Genomic DNA, 26,387 nt, shown 5'->3' with positions numbered 1-26,387 from the left:
CCGATTAGGAACTCCATTGGCGTCTTTCGTTATAATACAGAATCAATGAATATCAGGTCTTGTGCGACTGCGAGAGTAGAACGCACGAGATCTACTAAAGTACTTGTTCAGCAAAGTTCATCTTGCCGCAATCAGGGGATTTCTTACGGGACACTGGCCAATAAGCATTCGAAAGGTAAGTTTTATAGAGGGATGAGGTGGAAACATCCAGCCACTTTTCCTTCATTGTCCAGTCTTTGAGCGACTGAGCCTGGAACGTCTCGGTAGTCGTACCTGCGCTAAAACAGAATACATGATCGAAACTGAAATCAGCTGTCTCAACAAATTTGTGATAGTCTTAAAACGCTTTGTCGATTTGTAATGATCTTATGATCCAGTAATAGTCTTTTTTATGCACTACAATGGCCCGGTGTTCTAAACCATCCATCCAAGGGTTACCCCTGTTAGGATCGATCTCTTAACCTTACTAACTCATCTTCAATATTTGATATAACTAATCAAAATAAAGGTCTTCATTTCTTTCGGTCTTCAAATATTGTTTAAGATAGCTCCTCATCTAATGTGCTCTTGTGTGATGTGGAACCTATAACTTAAGCACTAAGAATAATTTTCATAGTTCGCATCGATAAGACGATCCAAACTTTCCAAAAAAACAGGAATGAAATAAGGTTTTATATATGACAGATTAACAACTTTTATTTAGATTTAGATTCAGAACAAACTCAGGTACACTTCCCACAGGGAAAAGTTATTGGAAAGGGATGGCAGCTTAGAAACGGTGTCTGTAGACTACGCGACGGACAGTCTTGTAGTGGTAACCGTCAGCCTCAAGGGTGGCGGATGGCTCTGGAGCTGGAGCTGGAGCGGCTGCTGGAGGAATGTAAGTGTTTTGTGGAGCTGGTGGTGGTGGAGGAGGAGCAATTGGGTGCGAGTGCACGGCTTCATGAACTGGAGCTACTGGAGCTGGTGGCGCTGGTGGTGCAGGTGGGATGTAGGTATTTTTGGGTGCTGGTGGTGGTGGTGGTGGAGGAGGAGCAATTGGGTGCGAGTGCACGGCCTCATGAACTGGAGCCACTGGCGCTGGTGGGGCTGGTGGTGCAGGTGGGATATAGGTATTTTTAGGTGCTGGTGGTGGTGGTGGTGGAGGAGGAGCAATTGGATGCGAGTGCACGGCCTCATGAACTGGAGCCACTGGCGCTGGTGGGGCTGGTGGTGCAGGTGGAATGTAAGTATTTTTGGGTGCTGGTGGTGGTGGAGGAGGAGCAATTGGGTGCGAGTGCACGGCCTCATGAACTGGAGCCACTGGCGCTGGTGGGGCTGGTGGAATGTAGGTGTTTTTTGGGTGCTGGTGGTGGTGGTGGTGGAGGAGGAGCAATTGGGTGCGAGTGCACAGCTTCATGAACTGGTGCTGGGGGCGCTGGTGGTGCTGGTGGAATGTAAGTATTCTGCGGCACTATCGGCTCCGACTTGACCTCTTCATGGTGGTGGGGCACAGGATAGTCATAGCCACTGTGCAGATGCGAGACATCGGCGGCGGCGAAAGCCAGCAAGGCGAAGGAAAGGGCAGCGAAGAGTTTCTGCAATGAACACAATATTTATCAACATTTATTTTTTTCTGATTTTTTTTTTATAATTTTTTCGAATTTTTTTTTTTATAATTTTTTTTCGAATTTTTTTTTTATAATAATTTTTTCGAATTTTTGTATATTTTTTCTATGAATTTATCACTGAAAATGTACGCACCATTTTCTCTTTTGCTTCTCGAACTGTTAACTCCACAACGGTTAAAGTTTGATAATACCCAAACAGCTGCTGGGCGCTCTATTTATATGAACGAAATTTGCTTGTCTACACGCTTAGCGCTTGGCGGAAGCTGCATTTGGTCGCCGAAACACACTCATACAAACGCACACGAATTGTTATGCTTATTGAGTCTCCATATGAGATTCGCATTTACTGTTTGTTTTGTCGCGGATAACAGCGGACTTCATTAAGCATGAATAATTTAGGCATTTTGAAAATTTGCTACGCGCTTAAAATTTGTCAAAAACAACAAACACGCGACAAAAACCACAATTAAGCGCACGTTTCTCGAATATTTGAGATTATGTGTGTGTGTGGGTAAGGTGCTTCACAGGCATTGACTCACACATGCAAACCAATAAAGTGGAGTTCAAAGCCTCAGAATGAAATATTTTGAAATTTTGTTGCATAAATTAGAAATTGTTGTTGTTAAATTCTAGTTTATCCTAGAATAATGAATCACAAACGATATTCTTAAATTATACTAGTTTGCCAAGTTTGATTAAAATAAATATTATTCTATGAAAAACAAGAAAAACTCACTTTTTGATGATCCACTCACACACACACACACACACATGTGCAAAATTTTAAAGATCCAGTTACTTTTCAAAAGCTTTCGATACAATGAGCGATTTTGTATGACAATTGCATGCGTTAATAATTTATTTGGAAGAAGTTCGCGACTTCTAGATTATCGCCGTCAAAATTATGTAATATTATAATAAAATCAAGAAAAAATATTCCGAAAATTTTATAAAAATTATTAAATTTCAAATTTCAAAAAAAAATTATGAAAATCTATTTTAGAGAAATAATTTATGATATTAAATTATCAAAAAAAAAATTGAATGAAGATTGTATGCATTTTTTTTACAAAAATAATTAACTTTTTAATAAAAAAAAAATTTACGAAAATTACATGACATTTTTTTATGAAAAGAAACCGTGAATATAAGTAAAAAATTACAAAAAAAATTATCAAAATTTTTTTTATGAAGAAAATTATATGGATTTTTATGAATCTTTTTCCACAGATTGACTTATTTTTTTTTTTTTCAAAAAAATTAGTATCAAATTATGGTAATATTAAAATATTAAAAAAACAAAAAATTTAATTAAAATTTTATGAAATTTTTATTAATAAAAATAAAAAAATTTATAATACAATTTTTTTTTAAATTTTGTGAAATTTTTTATGAAAAAAAGAGTGAATATAAGTAAACAATTAGAATTTTTTTTTTATAAAAATTTATATAATAATAAAATACCTACAAAAATGTTATGAAAATTTTAGGAAAATTACTAAATTTTAAATTTCAAGGAAATTTTTGAGAATCATTTTTATAAAAAAAAAAAACGATATTAAAATATCAAAAAAATGCATAAAAACTGTATAATTTTTTTTTAACAAAAATAAAAAAGAAACAGTGAATATAAGTTAAAAAATTCAAAAAAATTTTTAACAAAATCTTTTTTTCGAATAAACAATATAATATTAAAATATGTAAAAAATTGCATGAAATTTTTTAAGAAAAATTATAAAGTTTTTAATAAAAAAATAGTTTTTGAAAATTTTATGAAATTTCTTATTAAAAAACAAAAGCTTTTTAATTCTGTTATATAAAAATATCAAAAAAATGTCATAAAAATTTTGTAAATTTTTTTTAGAAATAAATAACATTTTATATTTGATTATTTTATTAAAAATTCTAAAATATTAAGAAAATAGTATGAAAGTTTTATGGAACTTTTTGTAAAAAATAATAATATTAAATTTTTTAATAAAAATTTTTTTTTTTTTGAAAATTTTATGAAATTTTGTTTTAAGAAGAAAAAGTCCAATCTGTGTAAAAAAAATTATGAAATTTCATATAATTTTTTATGAAAAAATATAAATTTTTTTATGAAAAAATTATATAATTTTAAAATTTCTAAGAAATATTTTGAGATATTTAATGAAAAACAATCGGTAAATCTTTTCCAAAAATTCTAATTATTTAATGAAAACTTTTTTAATATTTTTTTTAATATTTTTTTTATGAAAATCTTTTTTATAATTTTTTCTTAAATGAAAAATTTAATAACCATTTTTATTGCTGCATATAATTGCACTCACACACGCACTTTGAAGCAGTAATACATACGCAATGATGCATGTGTAAACAACTCAATCATAAACGTCAAATTCTGTGAATGTAAATGTCAAATGGATTGACATGCCGCAGCTGTGAGCAGATGAACATAAAATACATTAAATTTGAAAATACACAAAATTATGCACAGTTATGCTTTGCGCACACATTTCTACAAGTGTTTACGTGTGTGTGTGTGTTAGAAAGATACTGTAAAAATCAAAGACGGCGTATTCAGTTATTTATAGCACGTTTTTATCGGTTGCCAGCGCAATATGAAATTATTTCAGCCAACTCAATTACGCTGACATATAAACACATGCATGCCAGATTTTCCGAAACATCTGAGAGAGTATGAAAGTGTATGAATCACAATAAGACGCCAATCATCGACAGCATTGGTGAATTCCGATTATTGACTTTAACACAGACTGTATTTTGGAGTCGATATTCCTTGGCTAATGACTGAAACTTTTATAATTCTAACTATTATGAATGAATCCGGACTTGATTTGACTATGAGACTGGGAGAGGGAGATCTATAAGAAATTAAACTCAACGTTTTCATTCGAGAGTAGATACGTTTTCATTCAGATTTTCAGATTTCTGAATGGACCAATGGTTCTGTGATCTTCAGTTTCTCATGATCTTGATTGAAAGGATTTTCTAACAAACAATCTCCAACCTATAAATGTGAGTCTTGCGGATTATCATTTCTTTCTATCACCATGCTCTACAATTCCTTCTATCCAAAATACTTTGGGATTCAGATGCCGTCTGTGATCAACACCGAATTATTTATTTAAACTAATTTGGACCGCCAATGATCCAATAAAATGAAAAGCAACTCGAGAGTTTGCTTTCTCATTAGTAACGCCGCCAAAAGTGTGAGAAAGATTATTTAAATGCAATAAACTTGAAGTAAAAAAAAGATTGTAGATTAATTACAGACATAAAATATGCAAAGCTGCTAAGTTGTTCGATTCATCACTTGTCTAATCTTCATATGTATTTCAGCTCTGATCGATTTTGTTTAAGTTTGCATGGCATTTGCATGAAAGCAAGAAGACAGTTAACTGCTTTAATTTATAACATAGGAAGAGTTGTAGATTTAATGAGAATCGAAGTGATTTAATCGATTGGTAATTTAACTCCTCCAGACTTTGTTTATGACAGTTTTTTCTGCGATTGTCACTTTCTAAGTTTCGGTCAGTGAAAAACTGGTATTACCTAAGTAGACTGATACTTAACTAACGTGTTTTATTTCAAACATTATGATTTCATTTCATTCATTATTATTTCGTTGACATTTTTTATTGCTGACTCTTTGATTTTCAATTCTTGTTTCTCTCTTTTTAGTAATCTGTAGTTGGTGCTGTTCTAGCTTTGTATTTTTCGAGTAGAGTTTGGATGGAGTGTCGGGTTGCATGTATATATAGTATGCAATCTGGTTTCAGAGAGAAGTTGTTTTGCATCAATTTTGATTGTCGTTGTGATTATTGAATCAATCTCAAAATCTGTGTAAAAATCTGAATAAGAGCTTTTCAAATAAGTTACGGGTAAAAAAATTTAATTTCTGAGATTCATCTCAAATTTATATAATCGTACAGGTTGGCTTAATTAATTGGAAGAACTTGTCGTCACTTAAAATAAAATAATGTAAGTTCACCTTTCATAAGTTTACAAGTGAAGGAAAAACGATAAAATATAAAGTACTCCTCTTATAACAAAATTTGAGTTTTGGTTATAAAATGGTTATATTTTGCCTATATATTGGTTGTATATAGGTTATATATTGGTTATATATTGATTATATATTAGTTATATATTGGCTATATATAGGTTATATATTGGTTACATATTGGTTATATATAGGTTATATATTGGTTATATTTGAAGCTGAAAATTGTTATATGATAAAGTGAATCGCAAGCAATAACAAACTCAATTTTGAACGTTTTGAAGATATTATACAATATATTGTTTTGCATTTTAAGTGACGTAATGTCATACTAATGCATATGACATTTCTATTGTAATAAGCAACTACAGAAAATAACACCACCCATCCGCAACTAATTAGTTTATCGCGACAAAGTACTCATTCCTCTGTGTGCACTCATCAAGCCACACGGAAATTAGGTCAACGCTGCATAAATTATACAAATTGAGCAAAACGGATGTACAACAAATTTCAATATAAGGATTTACATGTGGGAATTCGACTGATAAGTATTCTAGGAGTATTATAACCATAGCTATGTTTATTTGAAAATAGAAAATTCTGCTTAGATTAGATCGGTTTGTATTAACTAACACATACATATGTACATGTGGAAATCAGTGTTGTTCATTAACATATTTAGTATACATATAAATATACGTTTATGCATATATGTACATATATATATATATATTATTTGCTATCAGCTATGGTTAGCTTATTATAGTTGGAAGCTAACAATATGACAATATGCTGAAAACTCATTTAGCTAAGTAGGTTGTGTGCTTGTGTTCTGATTACAAATGCGGAAGCACGATATAAATATTAATTCTCTTGATGTTTTGAAAATATAAATATGTATGTATATATATATATGTATATAAAATTCTACGTCTAATCGTTTATAAATTATCAATATACTCATATATAAATAAACAAAAATATTGTTCGTTAGATAGCTCTTCATTAAAATAACTGAATTACTTTGGTGACATAATCAGAAGATTCTGCTGAGCATTTAATTTCCAAAATAAATATATATGTAATATACAAATGTATATACATATTAATCTATATATATAATTAAAGTGATATGTTGTTTAGAATACAGGTTCATGAACTAATAAAATTCTGTTTTTCAAAAATCCATCTCACGCTACTGCCTCTCAACACATACTAATATGATTATGTCAAAGGGTTTGATTTAAGTTTGTACCTTAACATGAGCAAAGAGGAAATAAAATACTTATTAAAATTGTTAATTTTTTAATATCTTTATAAGTATTGATCTACATCACCTTTTCAAGGAAAAAACTTTATTTTTAAATTTTGGCAGTAGTCTGTCATTTAAGGCATTCTTATTGGTAATACTAGTCCAAAATTAAAAAAAAAAATTAGTAATGGCAGAGGTAAGATTATCTCTTCCCAGCGCATGAAGGACTTAATAGGCGAAATACCACTGACTCTTCTTCCAATGGACAGCATTACCAAAAGTGCGAACATCACTAAAAAGTTCAAGGTTACTCCCAGCAGTATGGTCGAATAGAACGATTCCGCTCTCGAGGTACTGCTTAGGAATAGTACAATCAAGTCGTACATCGGCGGCACGAAAACATCGGGGAAGGTTGGTGCAGGACCACGCACCGCACTCCCCATACCTATGGGTAGTTTTCCTAGCATATTCCAAGCTGAGGTCTTTGCTATAAGTCGGTGCGTAGAGATAAACCTCCAACGCAACTATCGCAATTAACGTACGAGAACAAATCGCTATTAGTTCAGGTGAGTTAATTCGCTCGCCCTCTCCGAAGCATCCACCAATATGGTAGGATTACCACCATATTATAAAGAAACTGCTCTGCAAGGACGAAGAAGGGCTATTGGCGACAACTCTAAGGCATGCACCACACCAAGTCGTTAATGGGTGGTTAAAATGTGTAATAAACCTCCCAAGGAACAAAATCAGGCTACTTTTCGCCTTCTACATTGGCCATTGTAAGCTCAAGAAGCACTTATGAAAGTATATCATGGGCTTAGCTTTTTGTGCTACTGGATTGTTGGGACACAGCAAGCGTTAGTCAACTACAAACAGCTGTGCAACAGCAACCTCCTTCTGGACCAGTATAAATCGTAAGAGTTCAAGTAAATTCTCCGCTCTCATCAAATTCGACCATTCAATTGTTCAAGGAGTTCTATACTGACTCTGTCCGCACGGAATTCATGCGGAAAGATTGAAAATTTTACCGGATTTCATCAGCTGCTTGAAAGAAAATGAGATAATAATATGTTAAGATTTCCTCCTCAAATGTCTCGCGTTTCGCCTTTACCAGATGAAGGCTAAAACTCATCCGATATCTTACTTTTAGACATCCTAGTGGAGTAGCCGAAATAGAAATAAAGGTTTGTGATAGGTTCCAGGAGCTTTGTTAAGAGTTAGTATCCTCCTAGAGGAGTTTCTAAACTGGTTTCACAAAGGACGGTATATGATCAGTATGACCTACCACCATGTTGAACGATGAGCCATCTAACCCTATCAAACCTAACCTATCCTAACTTAACTATAGCTTTCAAAAATGGTTGGATTTAGTAGAAATTCAGCAGAAATGCGCAGATGGAAAACCGATCTATGAAGTTCTTTTGTGTTAACTGACTTGGCAACTATACATCGAACTTACCTATGTTAAATTTAAATGTGTCCAATCAGTTTTACGAGCAATGTTTTACTCTTGAATACTCGATACAGTGTTTACATGATGATCGGATTCTTTAATTCACTTTATTTTATCGCTATTTTCGACAGTTGGCCATTCTGAGTGTTTCATGATGATATACCATCCCTGTTATGTTATTTAATAATTTCTTAAGCCATCATTTCACAGTATATTTTGCATAGGTACAAGAGTATGGTATATGTAGACACTTCAGCTTAAGCTGTCGGCAAAATGGATTAGCTTAAGAGTGTTCCAAGTAAATTACCAAACACTAGCATGAATGAATTTATACGCATGTGAGTATGTATGAAATATTATTTACGTATGTATGTATGAACACTTATATATATTTACATGTAACTTTCTTGAAAAAGAACTACAGACGTGAAGTTTTGGGCGCCAGTAAAAGTTCTGTCAGTTTATGACAACAGCAGACAATGCAACTTGATGGAGATTAATTTCAGCAAATTTATATAACAAACAGCACTATTTTAATATTAGCTGGGTGCGTTGGATTTTTTTTGTGTTTTTTATTACACATATTAATTTAATTTTTTTTTCTTTATAACTCTGATTCAACATTTCCTCAGCTTGCCATGAAGTATGTAACACTCAGAATGAAATGTTTGGAGATCCTATAGAGTATATATGTATATCAGTGATCAATGTGATGAGCTGAGTCGATTTAGCAATGCCCATCTAACTCTCTATCTGTTGCCTGTCCATATCTCAATTTATGAGACCCCCTTTTATGTCATAAGCTATAAGAAATGCACCTGTTAAGGGTATTATAGCTACGGTGCAGCCAAAATTAATATTTTCCTTTGTTTTCGAAAATCAATTAGTGGTGGGGCAAGCGCGCGTGCTTAAATGCTTATGCACAAATATGTATGTGTGAGTGTCTGTGTGCACCAGCCACTGAATATTCAAGTGGCTTTTAATTTATGAAGAACATTTCAGCAAAATGCAAAAACTTTCGGCCGTGAGAACAAAAAATGCAAAGTACCGCACAAAACCAATATTCTTGCCAGCAGAAGCGAAACACATTAAGTACAAACACCTACACAAGCACCTACAAATATATGTATATAAGCTACTTTAGCAGCGAATTTTGAAAACTGCTGGTAGGACTCTTCATGTCTGGTGCAGCGCGTGCAACGGGCATACGGTCCATGCGGGCTCTGTTGCCGTTCTTTTCCATTTTCGCCAGTGATACCGCTGGGATCCCTTGCATAATAATCAATTTGTGCTTTTTGGACAGAAGGCAACTTCTTGCGCAGCGCCATTGTACTCATTCACTCTCCTAATACCTATATAAACTTAGTGCTGACCACCCTGAGCGTTCATCTGTTTGTGTGCGTGCAAATGCCTTTGCAAGTATTATGCTGCTCATACACTTATGTAATAGGTTTTTTATGCCCAATGTTTAGGGTGCTAAGGTTTTCTTGCCAAGTGCAAATTTTCAAACTGATAATTTATATACATATGTATTCGAAAGAGTCTCCAACGCTTCCTTTTAGGGGTAACAAACTTCGTACCAAACCTAATACATCCTGTTGAGGTTATACCTATTTATGAAACCGTTGAATGAATTAAGTAGAAAATCCGTCCAAATATTCATGAGACGAAAAACTTAAAAATTCGTCTGGCGTTTTTTTCGATCCAATCATGAACCCCACCTTTATGATAAAATATTTCTGTTTACCTTCTCTTTCAATATTCTAAATTCAGAACTTTGGCATTGGAGTGTTCGTTTCCTTGACTTTCGGTCTTCATTTACTTTGTATGGAAATTTGTTTGTGTATCAATTAAAATGTTTCCATATCTAACTATCTGATTCGCCCTACTCTTTCAACCGAACTGATCATAACCTCACAAACTAAGTTGACCAAATTTGACAAGAAGTAAGCTATTTAAGAAAACAAGCAATACTAACTTACTTTCAACAGCACCAACTTATTGAAAAAAATTGTTTGTCTCAAAGTAAGCCAATTAAGCTTTTGTTAAGGCTCCTCCAAGTAATGCAACGAGCTGTATTATTATCATCCAAATGGGTTCCACAATACGTAAAAATGTATGTATAAAGAAAAAAAACGCTTTCCCATTGTTCGAAGACAGGCTCAGTTCGTTGATTTGAAACATTTTCATGAAACATGAAACATTGAAAACTTTTCTCAAAACATTGGATTGCAAACTTCTTTTCGTCATATCTTGGGAACGATTTAAGCGATTGGGTTAATATTTATGAGATAAACTCATTGAATCTAAACTCAAAAAGTGTTGTAAGCATTTTCGAATTAAACCTAAAGACAAAATTCAGATGTTGAAATAAGGTACTGGTATATTGCTTAACATTAGTATTTAGCCTTTCTTAAGATATAACAGTTGCTCTGTTCACTCTGTCAAATTGAAATTTGAAAACTTAAATTGTATTTATTCAGTCAGTTCATTGAGTTGAAACATGAAAACTTTTTTCAAAACATTGGATTGCAAACTTCTTTTCGTCATATCTTGGGAACAATTTAAGCGATTGGGTTAATATTTATGGGATAAACTCATTGAATCTAAACTCAAAAAGTGTTGTAAGCATTTTCGAGTTAAACCTAAAGACAAAATTCAGATGTTAAAACAAGGTACTGGAATATTGCTTAACATTAGTACCGAACATTTTCAAAGATATAACAGATTCTCTGACACTCTGTCACATATATAGAAATTTGAAAGCTTAAATTGTATTTATTCAGCCAGAAACATGAAAACTTTTTCAAAACATTTGATTGCAATCTTCTTTTCATCATATCTTGGGAACGATCTAAGCGATTCGGTTAATATTTGTGGGATAAACTCAGTGAATACAAATTCCAAAAACGCAGTGATCAATTTAGAATTAAGTCCTAATACAAATTCTAAATATTGAAAGAAGTTACTGGTTCGCTTCTTAATAATATGCTAGTAAATAGCAAATTTTTTTTACTAATTACAATCCATTCTTTCCATGGGTTTAAACCCAAAGGTTAACTTAAATATGTTCCAAAAATATATATTATTTATAAATGGTTGGTTTGATTTAAAAAATTAAAACATGACACCGCTAAGGAGTACACAAACCTGAGACGCTTAATATCGTAAGTGAAAACCGCAAGCGTGTTCAACCCCCTATAATATTGCCCTCAAGTATTAAAGCTGTTCTTTGACTTTTGACTGGGTCTAACGGTACTTTTTACCTGCGCGCCTAAGTGCCCGGGGTACAAAACATTCGAATGGTCCCAAAGTTCAAGTTTTTGTTGTGTGCTTTTTCCGCCCGCTGATTTTTCTTTTCATTTTATGGCGAAAACTTTTCTCTTTTCGGTCTACACAATTTGCATTTTAAATTAATTCTTTACTCGATTTTATTATGTGGGCTTAAAATAATTTAATTGACTGCCGTTTGCTGGCTGTCGCACTTATGTGCGGTGCGCAAGCCACGCTTAGAACGCGTCGGTGTGTTTATATGCGTGTGTGTGTCTGGAATTACTACTGCCTGCTAAAAAGTTACTTGTTATAAGTGCTTTGTGTTGGTTTTGTTGGTAAGCAACTTGTTGTTTCGAGCATAAAAATGCGATGCAGAAGGTGCGCAAGTTATTGCAGGTTATGGAGAAGTTACTCATAACCGAATATGAAATAAAATTTAATGTAAAATAAAAGCTTCAGGTGATAATAAAAGATTTCATTTCAGTTTAAGTAATCATTATTTAACTCATCATTATTTTAAATAATTTTAAATTATTCGAAACACTTTCTCCCTTCTTTCTTTTTATTTTGAACTTAAAGCAAGAAAAAACGTTGCTGAAACTGAAATACCCTTCACAGTTGTATTTTTAATAGCATTAAAGGGTATAATGAATCTTAATTTGGATTTTGATCGGTCAGTTTGTATGGCAGCTATATGCTATAGTAACCCGATCTAAAAAATATGTTCGAAAACTGTAGCTTTTCTTTGGAAAAATAATCAATTCCAAATTTCATGAAGATATCTCCTCAAATGAGAAAGCTTTTCATACCAGAACTTGATTCCGATCAACCAGTTTCTAAGACAGCTATATGGTATAGTGAGCCGATATAAGTAATTCCAACAAATAGTCAGCTTTTTTGAGAGAAAAGGACGTGTGAAAAATTTTTGACCAATATCTCAAAAACTGAGGGACTAATACTCTTATAATGGTATACTGAAAATTGAGCTTGGCCAAATCGACTCAGCTTGTCAAGCAGATCGTTTAAATTGATATTTTATAGAATCTCCGAAATTTCCTTGTGACTGTCAGAAACATTTACACTATTTATAAACTATCTCAGTTAGTTTGTCCTTTTGCCCAGCTGCCAACGCCAAGCATACTTTGCCGCAACTCAAAACAACGCCAGCAAGGTCGTTGAGCTCGTAAAACTTCAACAAAAAATGCCGTTAAAAGCAGCTGAAGCATTTTTTAATTGCTTAAATAGCTCTTTCGTGTATTAAGTGGAAGAAATATATATAAAATGATAATTCGATTAAGACTGATTAAGTAAATGCAGGTAGTCACTTTAGAAGCACGCCATTAAATATTCAAATTTTGTTGTGGGCGCCAATCAAAAAACGACGAAAAAAAGCGAGCGATTAAAGAGATTTCCCACAAATATACATACATATATAAACATAATTGTATATACATATATGTATATAGATATAGCCATATATATGTATTTTTGTACAATGTATTCAGGTATACGTGAGCATTTGACAAATGCGTTTTTTTGGCTTTTCTGTCTAAGCTGCAGCTTCTGCGCTACTCAGCTATACACATACATATGTTCATGCATATGAAGTTAATTGCCCAAAAGCATTATGAAAATTTGCTGTCCAAATGATTTTAGCCGATAATGTTTTATAAATGCATTCGTATTCATCTTGATTAGTAATAATGATATTGCGAACTCTGCTTTTAAGTGATAAAACAAATTTTTTATATTGACAGTTGGCAGCTCAAAAGCTGCACAATAGTTAAAAGGTTTTAAAGCGCAATTAATCTATGTATACACAATGTTTAAAATCTAATTTAAATTTAAATGATTTGCGATTTCTTTGTTAGATGCTAAAGTGCATGATATTTTTGTTCAATTTTCGTATTAATTAGCATGAACTTAGCGGTGGTTTTCATAAAAATGTTCATAGAGCTCATTTCTGATATTTTTTTACTTTAAAACATTTTTATTCAATTTAAAATTTTTATCAGTTCTGCTGATTTCGAAATAATTTACCTACTATGTTGAAAAAGTACGAATACTAGAACCAACATAAAGTAAAACTTTTTTGGTCAAAACCCACTTTTTTCATTTTTTAAATTTTTTTATTAAATTTTACATTTTTTTGGAATTTTCTTAGTTTAACTAGAAGATAAATTATTAAAAAGTATGAATCTCTTTGAATTATTTTCTCCGATAGAAATTGCGACCTGCAGCCAGCCCGCCGTCCGACAAATGCACATGCGAGATGCATCGGGCAATTGCTTCCTAAAAGCAGAATTTCAAAAATTTCGTATCCAAAAAATTTGTGAATGATGTTAAAATATATAACTATAAACCCTAGAAATTGCGCTTTAATCACTTATTTCCCTCCCAAAAAAATTCTCAAAAAAATCAACTTTTTGAAGCCTCTAAAGCAGGCTCTCCCCTTAAGTATTCATTACATTACATTGAATTAAGGTATACATTTAGGCGAATTTATTTTATTTAAGGCTTAATTCTCTCTTCAGCGTAGTCACACACCAAGTCAGTTTAGCCTAGACGCATACTTATAGTACGAATAAAAAACTAATTACGAAATTTAAGAAATGTTAAATTTTAAATAATTTTTAACTCATTAGAAAAAAATAATGATATATGTTTATTTAATAAATATATATCTTGAACTAGATACTAGTTAGACATGAACTAAATAAAATAAAAATATACATATATTGGGCTAACCGCCCGAAAACTTTCGTGATCTATTACAATTTTTTTAAAACATTTATTTTTATTTTTTTTTTTACATAATTAAAGTTTATTTTAGTAAATTGTATTATTATTTTAAATATTTTTGTTTTTTTTTTTATTTTATTAATTGTTTTTTAATATTTTATGATTATCCATTACAATTTCATTCACATTGTCTCATTTTTTTATTTTTTTATTGCCTTTTTTCCATAATTAAATTTAATTTATTTTATTTTATCTTTTTATTTTATTTCTAATAGTTTTTTTTTTTAATATTTACTACATCTAAGTAGTACAAATTTTTTTCACACTCTTTTATTTTAATTAATTTATTTTTTTAATGTTTTTACATAACTAAATTAAATTTTATTACATTGTATTTTTTATTTTATTTTACTATATTTTATTTTAATTTTTAATTATATTTTGTCTTGTTTACTAAAATATTCACCCAAACGGCAAGGTCAGGCTAGTAAAAGCAAGTATATTTTACCAAACATGATAAGGTAATAAAATATATTATCAAGCAATCAATAAAAGCGCCTACATTTTTTAAAAATGGAAAAATATAAATATAAACCGGCATGAATATTCTAGCGATTGCGTGGACATGTAAATATTAATCAGCAAGTCCCTTATGGCTATCAATTAAGTGACGATTTTAGTCCACATTTCGAAACCGGTTTTTGCGTGCCACTATTTTAGGCTGACAATAGCCGATGCGGAATGTGTGGTAGCAAAAAAGCATCTAAAATAAAAGCTAAAACTAAAATGAACGACAACAATCACTAAGCATTAGCAATGCAAATGATTTTTTAATATTTTTTCGAACTCCACGAAATTATTTTATATTTTTATATTTCATATCGCTACTAATATGGTGCTATGCGTATTTTTATTTTTTTTTTTGTTTATATTTTTTTACGTTTTGCAACCATCTGAGCAGATCTTCTACGAGCAGTTAATTTATCACAGCTTAATGCTCACGCACAGATTTATTGCATTTAAATTGTTGCCCATCTTTTGTTTAGCTCCACTTTGTGTATTTATGTGCTTACATTAATTTTATTAAAAACAGAAAACAATCTAGAACTGTCAGCTGGACCAGTCGCTAGCCTCATGAATATATGTATGTATGTGTTGGACCAAAGTCGATCGGAAGTGTGGCACAAATGATGGCGTGATGAATGAAAAATCATTTGGTTTTTGTTTTTTTTTTAGTAGCTGCGTCAGTGAGCAGCTCGTTTGTGGAGATTTAAATCTTTCACTGGAAAAGTTTGCTATAAAGTAAACAGTTTTTTTTCTAAGAAAACTTAATCTGTATTGTGATTTGGGTGTTGTTGAGCAGCCATAACATCTGGCAATATAAATTTGTGATTTGATAACATTTTACTAAATTTTTTATATGAGCTCGTAAAATAATATTAGAACTCACAAAAACATTTTTCAAATTTTATTATTTACTGAAGCAATTTCAAAGGTCGCAAAATATAAAAAAAAAAATAAAAAAAAAAATAAAAATTCAGTAAAATAAGTGTACAACATTTTATAAAACTTTCTACTTATATGTATATCCGTCAGCTGGAAAACCTGTCGCTGGCTGCTTCTTGTTAAAATTTATAGCAATTAATATTAAATGTATGTATATATAAATGTATATGTAAATATATCTCTTCTCCTAAGCATAAATATGTAACATCTAAATTTACTCACCTATTAATTTTTATAACAACTGATTGGCGCACCGAAAAAAGTAGCAGCATATGCCAATAAGGAAATACAATTTCCTTTGTTATTATAATTAAAGCACTATGGAACTATAGTTTAGATTTTAAGCAGCAAACACGTATTTAACGGCATAGAAATATTTGAAGAAATATTTTATTATAGAATCTGAATACGTTCCCAGAAAAAGTACATAAATTTGTGTTGATTTACATAACGGGAAGTTTGAAAATATTTTTATTTTGTAAATTTTTGTTTATTTAACTTTATTTTTGTTTTTAATTTAAAAATATTTTTATTGTTTTTTTTTTATTTTGTAAATTTATATATATATTTTTTTTTTAATTTAAAAATATTTTCGACTTTTCACTAAATTTGTATTTTTTTATTTCTTAACTTTTCTTTATTTTTTCAGGTGAAGAAAAGTTTTCTTTTGTAAATTTGCGTTTATTTCTTTAAATTTTTTTTTAAGTTTAGAACTATTTTTATCATTATTTTATTTGGTCAATCAGAGTTTATTTAATTTTTAAATTTTGTTCTGCTAATTTTATTTCTAAACTTAATTTTTTATATTAACAAATATATTTTTTTTAATATTATTTCTTTTATATAAATATTTAAAAAATTTATTTTTCTGAATTTTTTAAATTAGTTTTGTAATTCTTAATTTTTTTGTATGAAAAATGCTACTATAAGTATTTTTATTTTTCTTATAAGCAAAGTTGTAACTTTTCCAAAAATGCTAAGTGCTTATGTACATAATTACAGTTATGTATTTAAATAAGAACACTTAAATTATTATTTTATTTAACTATTTTTTGTTTGTTTATTTTGGGCTAACTACGAAGTTTTATATCATTACTTTTACACTCTATTTAAATTAAGCATTTACTTATGCATCTACTGAAAATGTATCATTTATTTACACCACAAACTTAACAAAGTTTAAGAAACTCTACACCGTAGCTTATTTAAATTTTGTTTTTTGTCACCAAACGAAGTTCTATGGGACTCAACAACATTTCGCTTTATTAATTATTCGCGGCACGTCTTCAAATATGCACGGCAATTAAATCCTTTCTCGCTTCCGAACAAACAACGCAACTAATCCGCTATCATTTTCCGCACACTTTCACTTATTCACTCTTTCGCGCATTACAACGCATTTTCACACGCCGCCGTCTGTTGGCATTCCATTAAATTTTCAATCCATTGCACCAATTCACCATCGATATCCACTTTCACATTGTTAAGCGCCCTACTTAAAAGCGTAAGCTCACACACGCACACATGCACGCGACGCGTTTGTTTATTCGTCGATACGTCCAGCCCGTCGTCGTCGTCGTTGTTGCCGTGTTGTTATCAAAACGGTCGTGGTCGTTGCGCGTTTTGGAGTCGCGAGGGAAATTTCCAATTTTCCGACTTTTCCGCAATGGACGTTCGCACTGCAGCAAGTCACAAATTCAACTGAAGCACTTTCTTTGCGGCACTTTCGCTTGTAGATGCCTGCTCCAGCTGTGCGCTGCACGCACAAACATGCCCGCACATGCACACAGCGCTACGAACATGCGTCGCGAAGGCAGGAAAATTGCGAGTGCGTTTAACGGTGGCAGGCTCGTGTTATCGGCAATTGCAATTCACTTTTTTTGCTTTTGTTTTTGTTGTGTTTGCATTTTCATTTTCATTTTGAGTTTGCGAATTGTTACCATTTGTTGTGTGATTTTTGATTTCATTGTGCTTGGTTTTGACTTTGCCACTCACAGTGTCCACTTTTACATTCCACAACAACAATTTATATGAAAAATGTTAATGATATGATAAGAGTTCTGTAAAGAAATAAATTTGACTTTAAAGCCTTAAAGGCATAAGTTGGCTTTTTCAAGAATGTACTTATGTAGAAAACCGTCCAAAAATGCCTGAGGAACTATTTAAATAACGCCAAATATAGAAGGATGTCCGACGTACATACATACATATGTATGTATGAGTGTCACATGAATTAACGCAAAACGCCTCACAACAAAATCTATACACTTCAGAAGCGATGATGAAGTATGGATCACTAATGACAACGTTAAGCGAAAAAGGTCTTGGTCGTACCATTGTGAGCTGGCGGAAACGGTAGCCAATCACGAATAACGTCTGGAGAGTTTTGTTATGTCTCTTGATGGGATTTGCAGTCAATCAACTACTATGAGATGCCCTTCTACGGCCCAACTCTTATTTCGAATCTGAGTTATCATACTACATTGGACCGTCTGAAGAAAGAAATTACGGAGAAGTAGCCCTTTGACCATTGAAAGAGGATTTTTTTCCATCAAGACAATGCGAGGCTTCACACATCGTTATTGACTCGATAGAATCCTCGGGAGCTAGGTTGGCTAAGTGCTAAGCAACCGTCTTATAGGCAGGACCAAACATCAAATGATTGCTTTCTATTACTGTCTATCAGAGTTATGACTATCAACACTGAGGTGGGAGGCAATTCTCGAGTGCGACGACTGCTTCTTTAATGACAGGAGATATTTCGTCTTGCCCTCGTTCACTACGAGACCTATTTGCTTCGCTTCCTTATCCAGATTAGAGAAAGCAGAACCAACGCGCAGTTATTGAGGCCAAAGATATCAATATCATCGGCGTACAGCAGCTCCAATTAAGTTTCTCCTTTTCATTGTGGCGGGATGATTCATCTTCTCACTTTAGCTCGTCTTCAAACTGATGTTCCTTGGCTACCCAGAGGATTCTTGGTCTAAGACCAGAAGTCGTGAGCTACTTGAGCCATATGTAAAAGAATTGTTTCTAGCCACTTCATTATAAATGGCGCTCGGTGAACTTTCCTCACTTGCGTGAACTTCTACCCATGACTCTATCCTCCGGTTTCCGCTTGTTAGGGATACTAACATATATGTGGTAAGTTTGGCTTCAAAATCTCTATGGATGTTGAACTACATATACGTATATTATAATCTCAAGAGTGGATGGCGCATTTAAAATGCCGTTATATAGGTAAGTTTATTTATTGGAGTCTTGTTAATGTCAGGCTGAGCGCGGAATATTCCCTGTCTTAATAAAAGTACCCCAAACCAACTTCCTGTCACAACAATATAGTATGTCATCGTTATGGTCTAGCAAATACTTGTACAAACAACGGATAGAGCAATGGATTGAAAGTTTTTACTATCTCAGATGTGTATGTAAAGAAGATCAAAATTTAAATAAGATATATGTATGTATGAAGCGGAAGAGACTCAGTTTCCGATTATTGACTCTTGTTTTGGTATAGAAAATCTCAGATCTTGAAACACTAACAACACACGACATACCACAAAGTTACTTCGTTGGAAGGTAATCATGGCTTGATTTCAGTCTTTGTGAGTGCATTCCCAATACGATATCAAAATTGTGGGATTCTAACGTCAAGGCGGGACCAAAGAAAGTAGCTTTGTTCCAACTGTCGCGAATTTCAGTGCTTATTAACTTAAGTATGGCGAAGGATCCATACCACAAACAACAGAAGTCAGTCTCCTTGTCGACATTAAATCAAACCATAACAAGAAAATTCAAAATAGATAGCTCAAAAGGATAGTATAGAAATTTGGATTAAAAAACCAGAAAATTCAAAATTTGCATTCCTCTTAATCAAGGCTTCCTTAAACCAACGTTTGTATAAATACCCCTTATGTGTCGTTGCTGAAGACGAAATTGAACTTTCCGGTAGAACACTTGGTAAGTTGAAGAATATTGGCTTACTGGCTGAAAAAGTCTATTAAGAGTTGGTTTTAAGTTATAAAGAAGGTATTTATAAATAATGTTGTCTGAAAATCGGAGCTTGATCACAAAATATGGTGAACTTTTATTTGGTTTAGCCGTTTCGTAAACTTTTCCACGAAGCTATCTTTTATACTTTTGATTGCTTACTTTGTAGTTAGGGATCTGCCAAATATTAGCCACCAACCAACATGCAGGGCCTCTATAAAAGTCTGAAGTGAAGAAAATTTTTGGCAAAAGTTTTCAGCCTCTTCCAAATAACTTCCACAAAATGTTAAACACAACACTCTTACACAGCCACACCGCTCTTAATTACACCCACAAACTGCGCATGACCTCTCTTAAAACATGAATTTTGTTGTTGCTTTTGGCGAAAAAGCAAAAATATTTGTTTTTGCTATAAACATTATAATTTTCTTTACGCTCAGCTGATGCTTGCATTGCTCCCTCTGCTCTTCGTTCTTTGTCAGCCCGCTGAAGCTTGCCGGCAATTTGTAGAGCTGGGATCCATGTCCCTTTTGTTATGCTTGGTCAGTACTAATACTAAGGTACATGCCTACATACATTTGTATTTGCAAACGCACAGTCAGGTGCTTCTATGTATGTATTTGAGGCTTTATCTGTATACTATTTCTTCTTGTTTTTGTATCATGCTCAGTGCAACACTGTTTTTGTGCAGTTTCCATTGTGGCGTTCGCTCGCGCAGCAAAGCAAAGTTCGCTGTTTTTGTTGCTATGAATGAATAAGTATGTTTGTCTTTGTATGTATTTATGTCTATATGTCTTCACAAAAGCAAAGTCTGCTCAACTGGTGGCACGATGTTGCTGCTCGCTTTGTTTGCTTTTGTTTGAGGATACTTTTGCGATGTTGTTGCTGCTTTAAATATTTGGTATATAGATGTCTGTCTGTGTGTATGTATGCTTGTTTGCTTGTCTTTTTTGCATTCGCTCTCTAATATATGTAACTTCCACCGCAGTTTTATGAATGAAATCATGCGACACCCAGACCCACGCTACGACAAACTTGAGCTTTGGTCTTGTCAAGTAATATAAGAGATGAATTCGCTTTTCTTTTTTGTTTATTCTTTTGCCTCCTAATTTTATTGTATTTTATTATATTAATGATTTTACTTATTCAGTTTGGAAAAATGTGTATTCATGCAGGAGTATATTATATTGGATATTTAAAAATCGCAGCTCGCTCAAATGATTGGGCACTTGGCTCAGCTGTTCTAATAAGGAATTGAAAGTAGGATAAAGTGATATAAGATATAAAGTCCACCGTAGATTAGTGAATATTTTTCTACCATTTGGTGGTATCCATACAATACAATAGACATCCAAACTTTTCATATTTTCAACATCTATATGGCGACTTTAACGCCAGGGTGGGCAAAGGAGGTATCTTTGGCTCAACGGTCGGTATCCCAACAGCGGTAATGCTCGATAATTCAATGAAAAGATGCGGCGATTAATAGAAGATTTCAAGGCCGGAGCATACTCTTGTAGAACCCCAGAGGTGATCTAGTGACAGACGACTCCCTATCGTGCGACTTCTTCAATCTGCTCTTAGAGAAAATAATTCGAGCTGCAGAACTGAATAGAGAAGGTACAATATTCTAAAAGAATGTACAGCTGCTGGCGCACACCTATTATTTTGATATCTTTGGCTCAACAACCGCGCCGTTAGTTCTGATTTCTCTAGAATGGATAAAGAAGCGGAGCAAATGGATCTGGTAGTGAACAAAGGCAAGACGAAATATCTCCTGTCAACAAACAAACAGTCGTCGAACTCGCCACTTGGCTCCCACGTAACTGATGACAGTCATAACTATGTTGTTGTAGATAATTTCGTCTATCTTAGAACCAGTATTAACAACAACAAGAATGCCAGTCTCGAAATCCAACGCAGAACTACACTTTGCTGAGCGAGAAGTAAAGACCGCTATCGACGAACAAAAACCAAACTCTACAAGTCTCTCATCATCTCCGCCCTGCTAGATGGTGCAGATGGTGATTAGTCGACGTTACAAATTTTCCAGAGAAAGGTTCTGCGGAAGATTTATGATCCTTTGCGAGTTGGCCACAGTGAATAGCTTTCTCTGTTCTGCTCTCTAAGACCGCCAAATTGCGAAAAGAAGAAACCTCTCTAACTCCGCTATAACTGCATAGGCGGTGTCTACGCCAGTAAAAAAGCATTAATACAGCAGCGTGTAACTGTAAATTTGACGAAGTTCTTTTCAATAAATAAGATTTTGTATTCGTTTAAAAACTGTTTTTATTCGAGGTCTCAGGTACATGTTTTCCAAAATCGATTACTTCATTTAAAAGCGATGTCTATAGACAACACGGCGCACCGTCTTGTAATGGTAACCATCAGCTTCGAGGGAAGCAGATGGCTCTGGAGCTGGTGCTGCTGCTGGCGGAATATAAGCTGGCTCTGGGGCAGCTGGTACTGGTACTGGAACAATTGGCTCCGATCTTACATCCACGGGGATCGGTGCTGCTGGAGCTACAGGCGCTTGTGGTGCTGGGGGAATGTAAGTGTTTTGCGGTGCTACGGGAGCTGGAGCTACTGGTGCAGGAGCTACTGGTGCTGGAGCTGCTGCTGGTGGCACGTACGTGTTTTGCGGTGCTGGAATAACTGGTCCTGGAGCTAAAGGTGCGATCGGTTCCGACCTAACCTCCTCATGCACGGGTGCAGGATAATCATAGCCACTTTGTAAGTGGGAGACATCAGCCGCGGCGCAGGCCAACAAAGCGAAGGAAATGGCGACGAAGAATTTCTGCAGGATAGAAAATAAATATTTTTATTTTTTTTTAATTTTTTTTTTAATTTTTTTTAAATTTTTTTTTTTTTCAATCTATTTTTTTGTTGTAACATCTATTACCATTTTCAAGATTTTTGAGCTGTTTTCGAGTGCTGTTTGCTGCACAGTAGCCAGAGTTGATTTATGTCTCCTCAACCACTTAATCGCTTATTTATATGAATCGGAAGCAGTACCTAAAATGGAGAAGCATCACCCAAAAGCTGTAATGGTGCTTGCCTCGATCGCTGTTTAGTTCATTGCTTGCTTGTGCGCCGCGGAAGTCGAAATAATTAGCAGCAATTAACTTGCTACGTTTCACGCGCATTTCTGTGTTGCGGTACAGCTACGGGTAAGCCGCCAAAAAGAAAAAAAAAAACAAAAACAAAATTGAAAATTTAAAGCAGCCAGCTGACAAGTGATAAATCTTGCATAGGCAATCAAGTTGGTAAAATTTATGGTAGGCACACATTTTCAGCACGTGAAGCGAAGTGAATTTGTGTGCATAATTTCGTATTCATTGCCATTGATACCTTCAAAATTTACCATTTCGGGTATCGCAGTGTAACACAACGTTTCGTTTTAATGAGTTTTTTGAATTTTAAAGTGACAGCTATTAATTATATTGGTTTTTGAAGTAAAATATTTGTGGATCATTCTATTTTCCAAATAAAAAAAGATATTTTTAGTATAATGGTTAGTCTATTTAATAATATCGATATCTCTAACAAAGAAACAAAGAAGTATTCTCTGGAAATAATGTCTTATTTGAATATTATATCATAAATTTATTTTCCATTAATTTTATTAACTTATTATATTATTTTATAAACTTTGGACAGTTAGACTAACTGATGATTGAAGTCTTAAAACTAATACATAAACCACGTCGTTGCAAAGTCACCCGATCAAATTTGACTCGGACTGGCAAGAAAACTACATTTTCCCATGTTTTAATACTAATCATAAATTTTGCATTCAAAATAGGCGTTTAGCCAACGCAAACATTTCAAGCCTTTGTTCAATTTTCTGTGCACCGGAACCTCGGCTGAGATGGACTTCAGTACCAACATCTAGTTTTGTTTTTTTTACGTATTTCCGGCTCATTTTTATGGAGCGCCATTCCGCTAGATTCTGGAAGACATTTTAGACGTTCATAATCCATAAAACCTACGCCTCGCCAGCAGTAATACTGCTTTTTATGAAAAAATTGGTTCGCATTATGTTGCTAAGCATTTCTGTCGCCGCACCTCCATCTTGGACGTCGGTTTTGAAAAAGATTCAGGTCTTTTGGTAGAAAATACTCAAAATACTAACCAAAATGTATTTAGTTGATCCATAAGAGATATTGAAATCATCTGCTATCTCGGCAAATGCAAAATTTTTTTCAAGCCTCACGAAATGTTTAAACAAGCTTTTTCCCGTATTTGTAGTAAAGGTATTGACTTTATGCTGTAAATAACGAGACTAACAATTATTCAGCTGACTTAGGACGGCTGACACACAGTAAGATCTTCCTCTACCAGTTTCTGAACAAACATTTCGAAATAAGTGATGTATTTTTGATTGAGTAAACAGCTCAGTTCTTACCCAGAACCTGAGTAATATATAATTGCCAAATATGTTATAATTATTATTTAATAAGTTTTGGATTTTAAATTCCAAAAAAAAGTATACTGGGGATAAGGCTATCTCAATATAAAACTTGACATCTAGAAATACTAAATCAATTAAAAAAACGTCTATATTAATGGTTACGATAAAGCGCCAGGAGGCTATTAGATCACACAATCATCAATGCTCGATCCGAACGGCACATCATGCGCTTAGAATGGACGCAGGGATGAGTATTAGAGAAGTTAAACGTGATATGGATCTCAAATTAACGAGGAGTCGCATAGAGTTCAAATTATCCATGAACATGTAGACGTAAAATGCACTTCTATGGTGCCTTCACCAGAGCTTTTGCACACGACTTTCAAATGCGAGGCTGGCGTTCGCTTATAAGTACTAATTTTGGGATGCAGGTTGGAGAAACATTGTGTTTAACGACGAAAGTAAATATTATTTAAACGGTCCTGATTGCTCGAAGAAATATTGGTTGCAAGTGAGCTAACAAACACGCGCCACCGCCGTGTTCATAGTGGATCATCGGTCTTGGTTTGGGGCTGGAATTTGCTTTGAAGGTAAGACTCCAATGATGAAACACATTCAACTACAATCAACGCTGAAATCTATGCTGACTTGTTGAATAATGAACTAATAGCATTTTCGAGACAGATTTATTGCGATAACTGGACTATTCAGCAAGATAACTCCAAGTCACAGTGCAATTCATACCCAAGAGCTTTTGAACTCGCGAAATATCACGTTACTGGACTGGCCAGCAAAAAACCAAGATATAAACCCTATCGAGGTCCTCTGAGGTATATTTTCTGTTAGAGTTTTCAAGAATGGCAGACAATTCCGCCAAATAGTTAAAAGAAACAATAGTGATAGGCTGGACTAATATTATTGAAATAAATCTTTGGTAAAATCATTTATTTTCTTTAAATTTATATATTTCTTTAAATATATACAAGGAGCGTTCCAAAGTAAACAGGACTAAAAAAATTAGAACAAATGGTTTTTTCGACAAAATCAATCTATTTTATTCGAAATATTCTTCTTCTGGTTCAATACAGCTTTTTGCACGGTCTAAAAGCTTGTCGACCGAGTGTTTTAGCTCATTCGCCAGTATGACGGTGCAAGCCTTTTGAATGGCGTCTGCATAACGCTTTCCTTTCATGGACAAATGCATTTTTCCGGAAAGGAAGAAGTCGCACGGCGCCATATCAGGTGAATACGGGGAGTGGTTAATGGTTCAAATATTGATTTTTTGGTCCAAATAATCGTCAGGTCAATTAGTAACACATCTTTTTGGTAAGGCCCCAAATGAATTCGGTCAAAAATGCGACAAATCGATATTTTGAAAGATGTTCAATTCCATTTCCTATGAAATTTCAATGATGACATATTCGGCTGAAATTTTTGACAAATTCGCTTCACAGTTTCGGTGGAATAGTCCGGTTGATCACGATTTTGATTGGTCCTTACGGACCACCTGTTGAAAATGTTGAAACCACTCTTACTCTCTGCTACGGTATAGGCAATCATCGCCATAAACTTTTTCATCAATTTAATGTTGGCTCTTTGTTCGAAGCTCATTTTCGCACCGATAACACAAACATACTGACACTTAAAACGCAATAACTTCACTTTCAATCAATGAAATGTCATGAAATTCTCACTGGACAATCGATAAAGCTAGCAGATTCTAAACCACCAGTTGACATATAGATGGCGTCACCAGTGGGCGCTAGATTCTAAAAATCGTGTTTACTTTGGAACGCACCTTGTAAATAAGGATGGATATGAAAATCTAAAAAATCCTCATGTACTGAGTTTTCACTTGGTAGTCATTGCTGAAACGCAACAAAATCGATCTTTTTCTGAAACATATGGTTACTTGTGATGGAATGTGAAGCAAAAACGGTTGTGGTCGAGTCTCGGTGTGCCTGCACAAACCATGGCTAAGCCCGGATTTATGCTAAGAAAGACTTTACCATGTGTTTAGTAGAATTTGCAGGGAGTCGTCGATGTGAGTTGCCCTCCTACATATAAACGCTTACTTTGAATCTGTAATGTCAACATTAGTCGTCCCAGTGCTTGTAAAAATAGAGGTGAATTCT

At 33.7% G+C, this 26,387-nt stretch overlaps 2 protein-coding genes and 1 long non-coding RNA gene across 3 annotated transcripts in view; 1 reads left to right on the top strand and 2 right to left on the bottom strand.

The window, feature by feature from the left end:
* Positions 1-16,559, bottom strand: part of LOC105227954 (probable G-protein coupled receptor 139) — a 208,402-nt gene extending 191,843 nt beyond the window's left edge. The window contains exon 1 of the mRNA XM_029550954.2: positions 16,071-16,559. The gene's annotated coding sequence lies outside the window, so the exon portion shown is untranslated. The remainder of the gene's footprint in view (positions 1-16,070) is intronic.
* Positions 670-22,894, bottom strand: LOC105227950 (uncharacterized). The gene is given in 4 exon segments (XM_049459110.1): positions 670-1,343; positions 1,345-1,466; positions 22,300-22,635; positions 22,741-22,894. Coding segments are annotated over 4 exon segments (1,035 nt in total). The 5' UTR covers positions 22,744-22,894; the 3' UTR covers positions 670-769.
* On the top strand, positions 862-1,574 carry LOC125778991 (uncharacterized). The gene is made up of 3 exons (XR_007423073.1): positions 862-995; positions 1,113-1,140; positions 1,258-1,574. It is a non-coding gene; the product is annotated as an uncharacterized LOC125778991 (long non-coding RNA).
* Positions 22,895-26,387: the final 3,493 nt, after the last annotated feature.

This window comes from Bactrocera dorsalis, chromosome 5 (assembly GCF_023373825.1).
Source record: "Bactrocera dorsalis isolate Fly_Bdor chromosome 5, ASM2337382v1, whole genome shotgun sequence".
Taxonomy (NCBI): Eukaryota; Metazoa; Arthropoda; class Insecta; order Diptera; family Tephritidae; genus Bactrocera; species Bactrocera dorsalis.
This window is presented reverse-complemented; position numbering and strand designations above follow the sequence as displayed.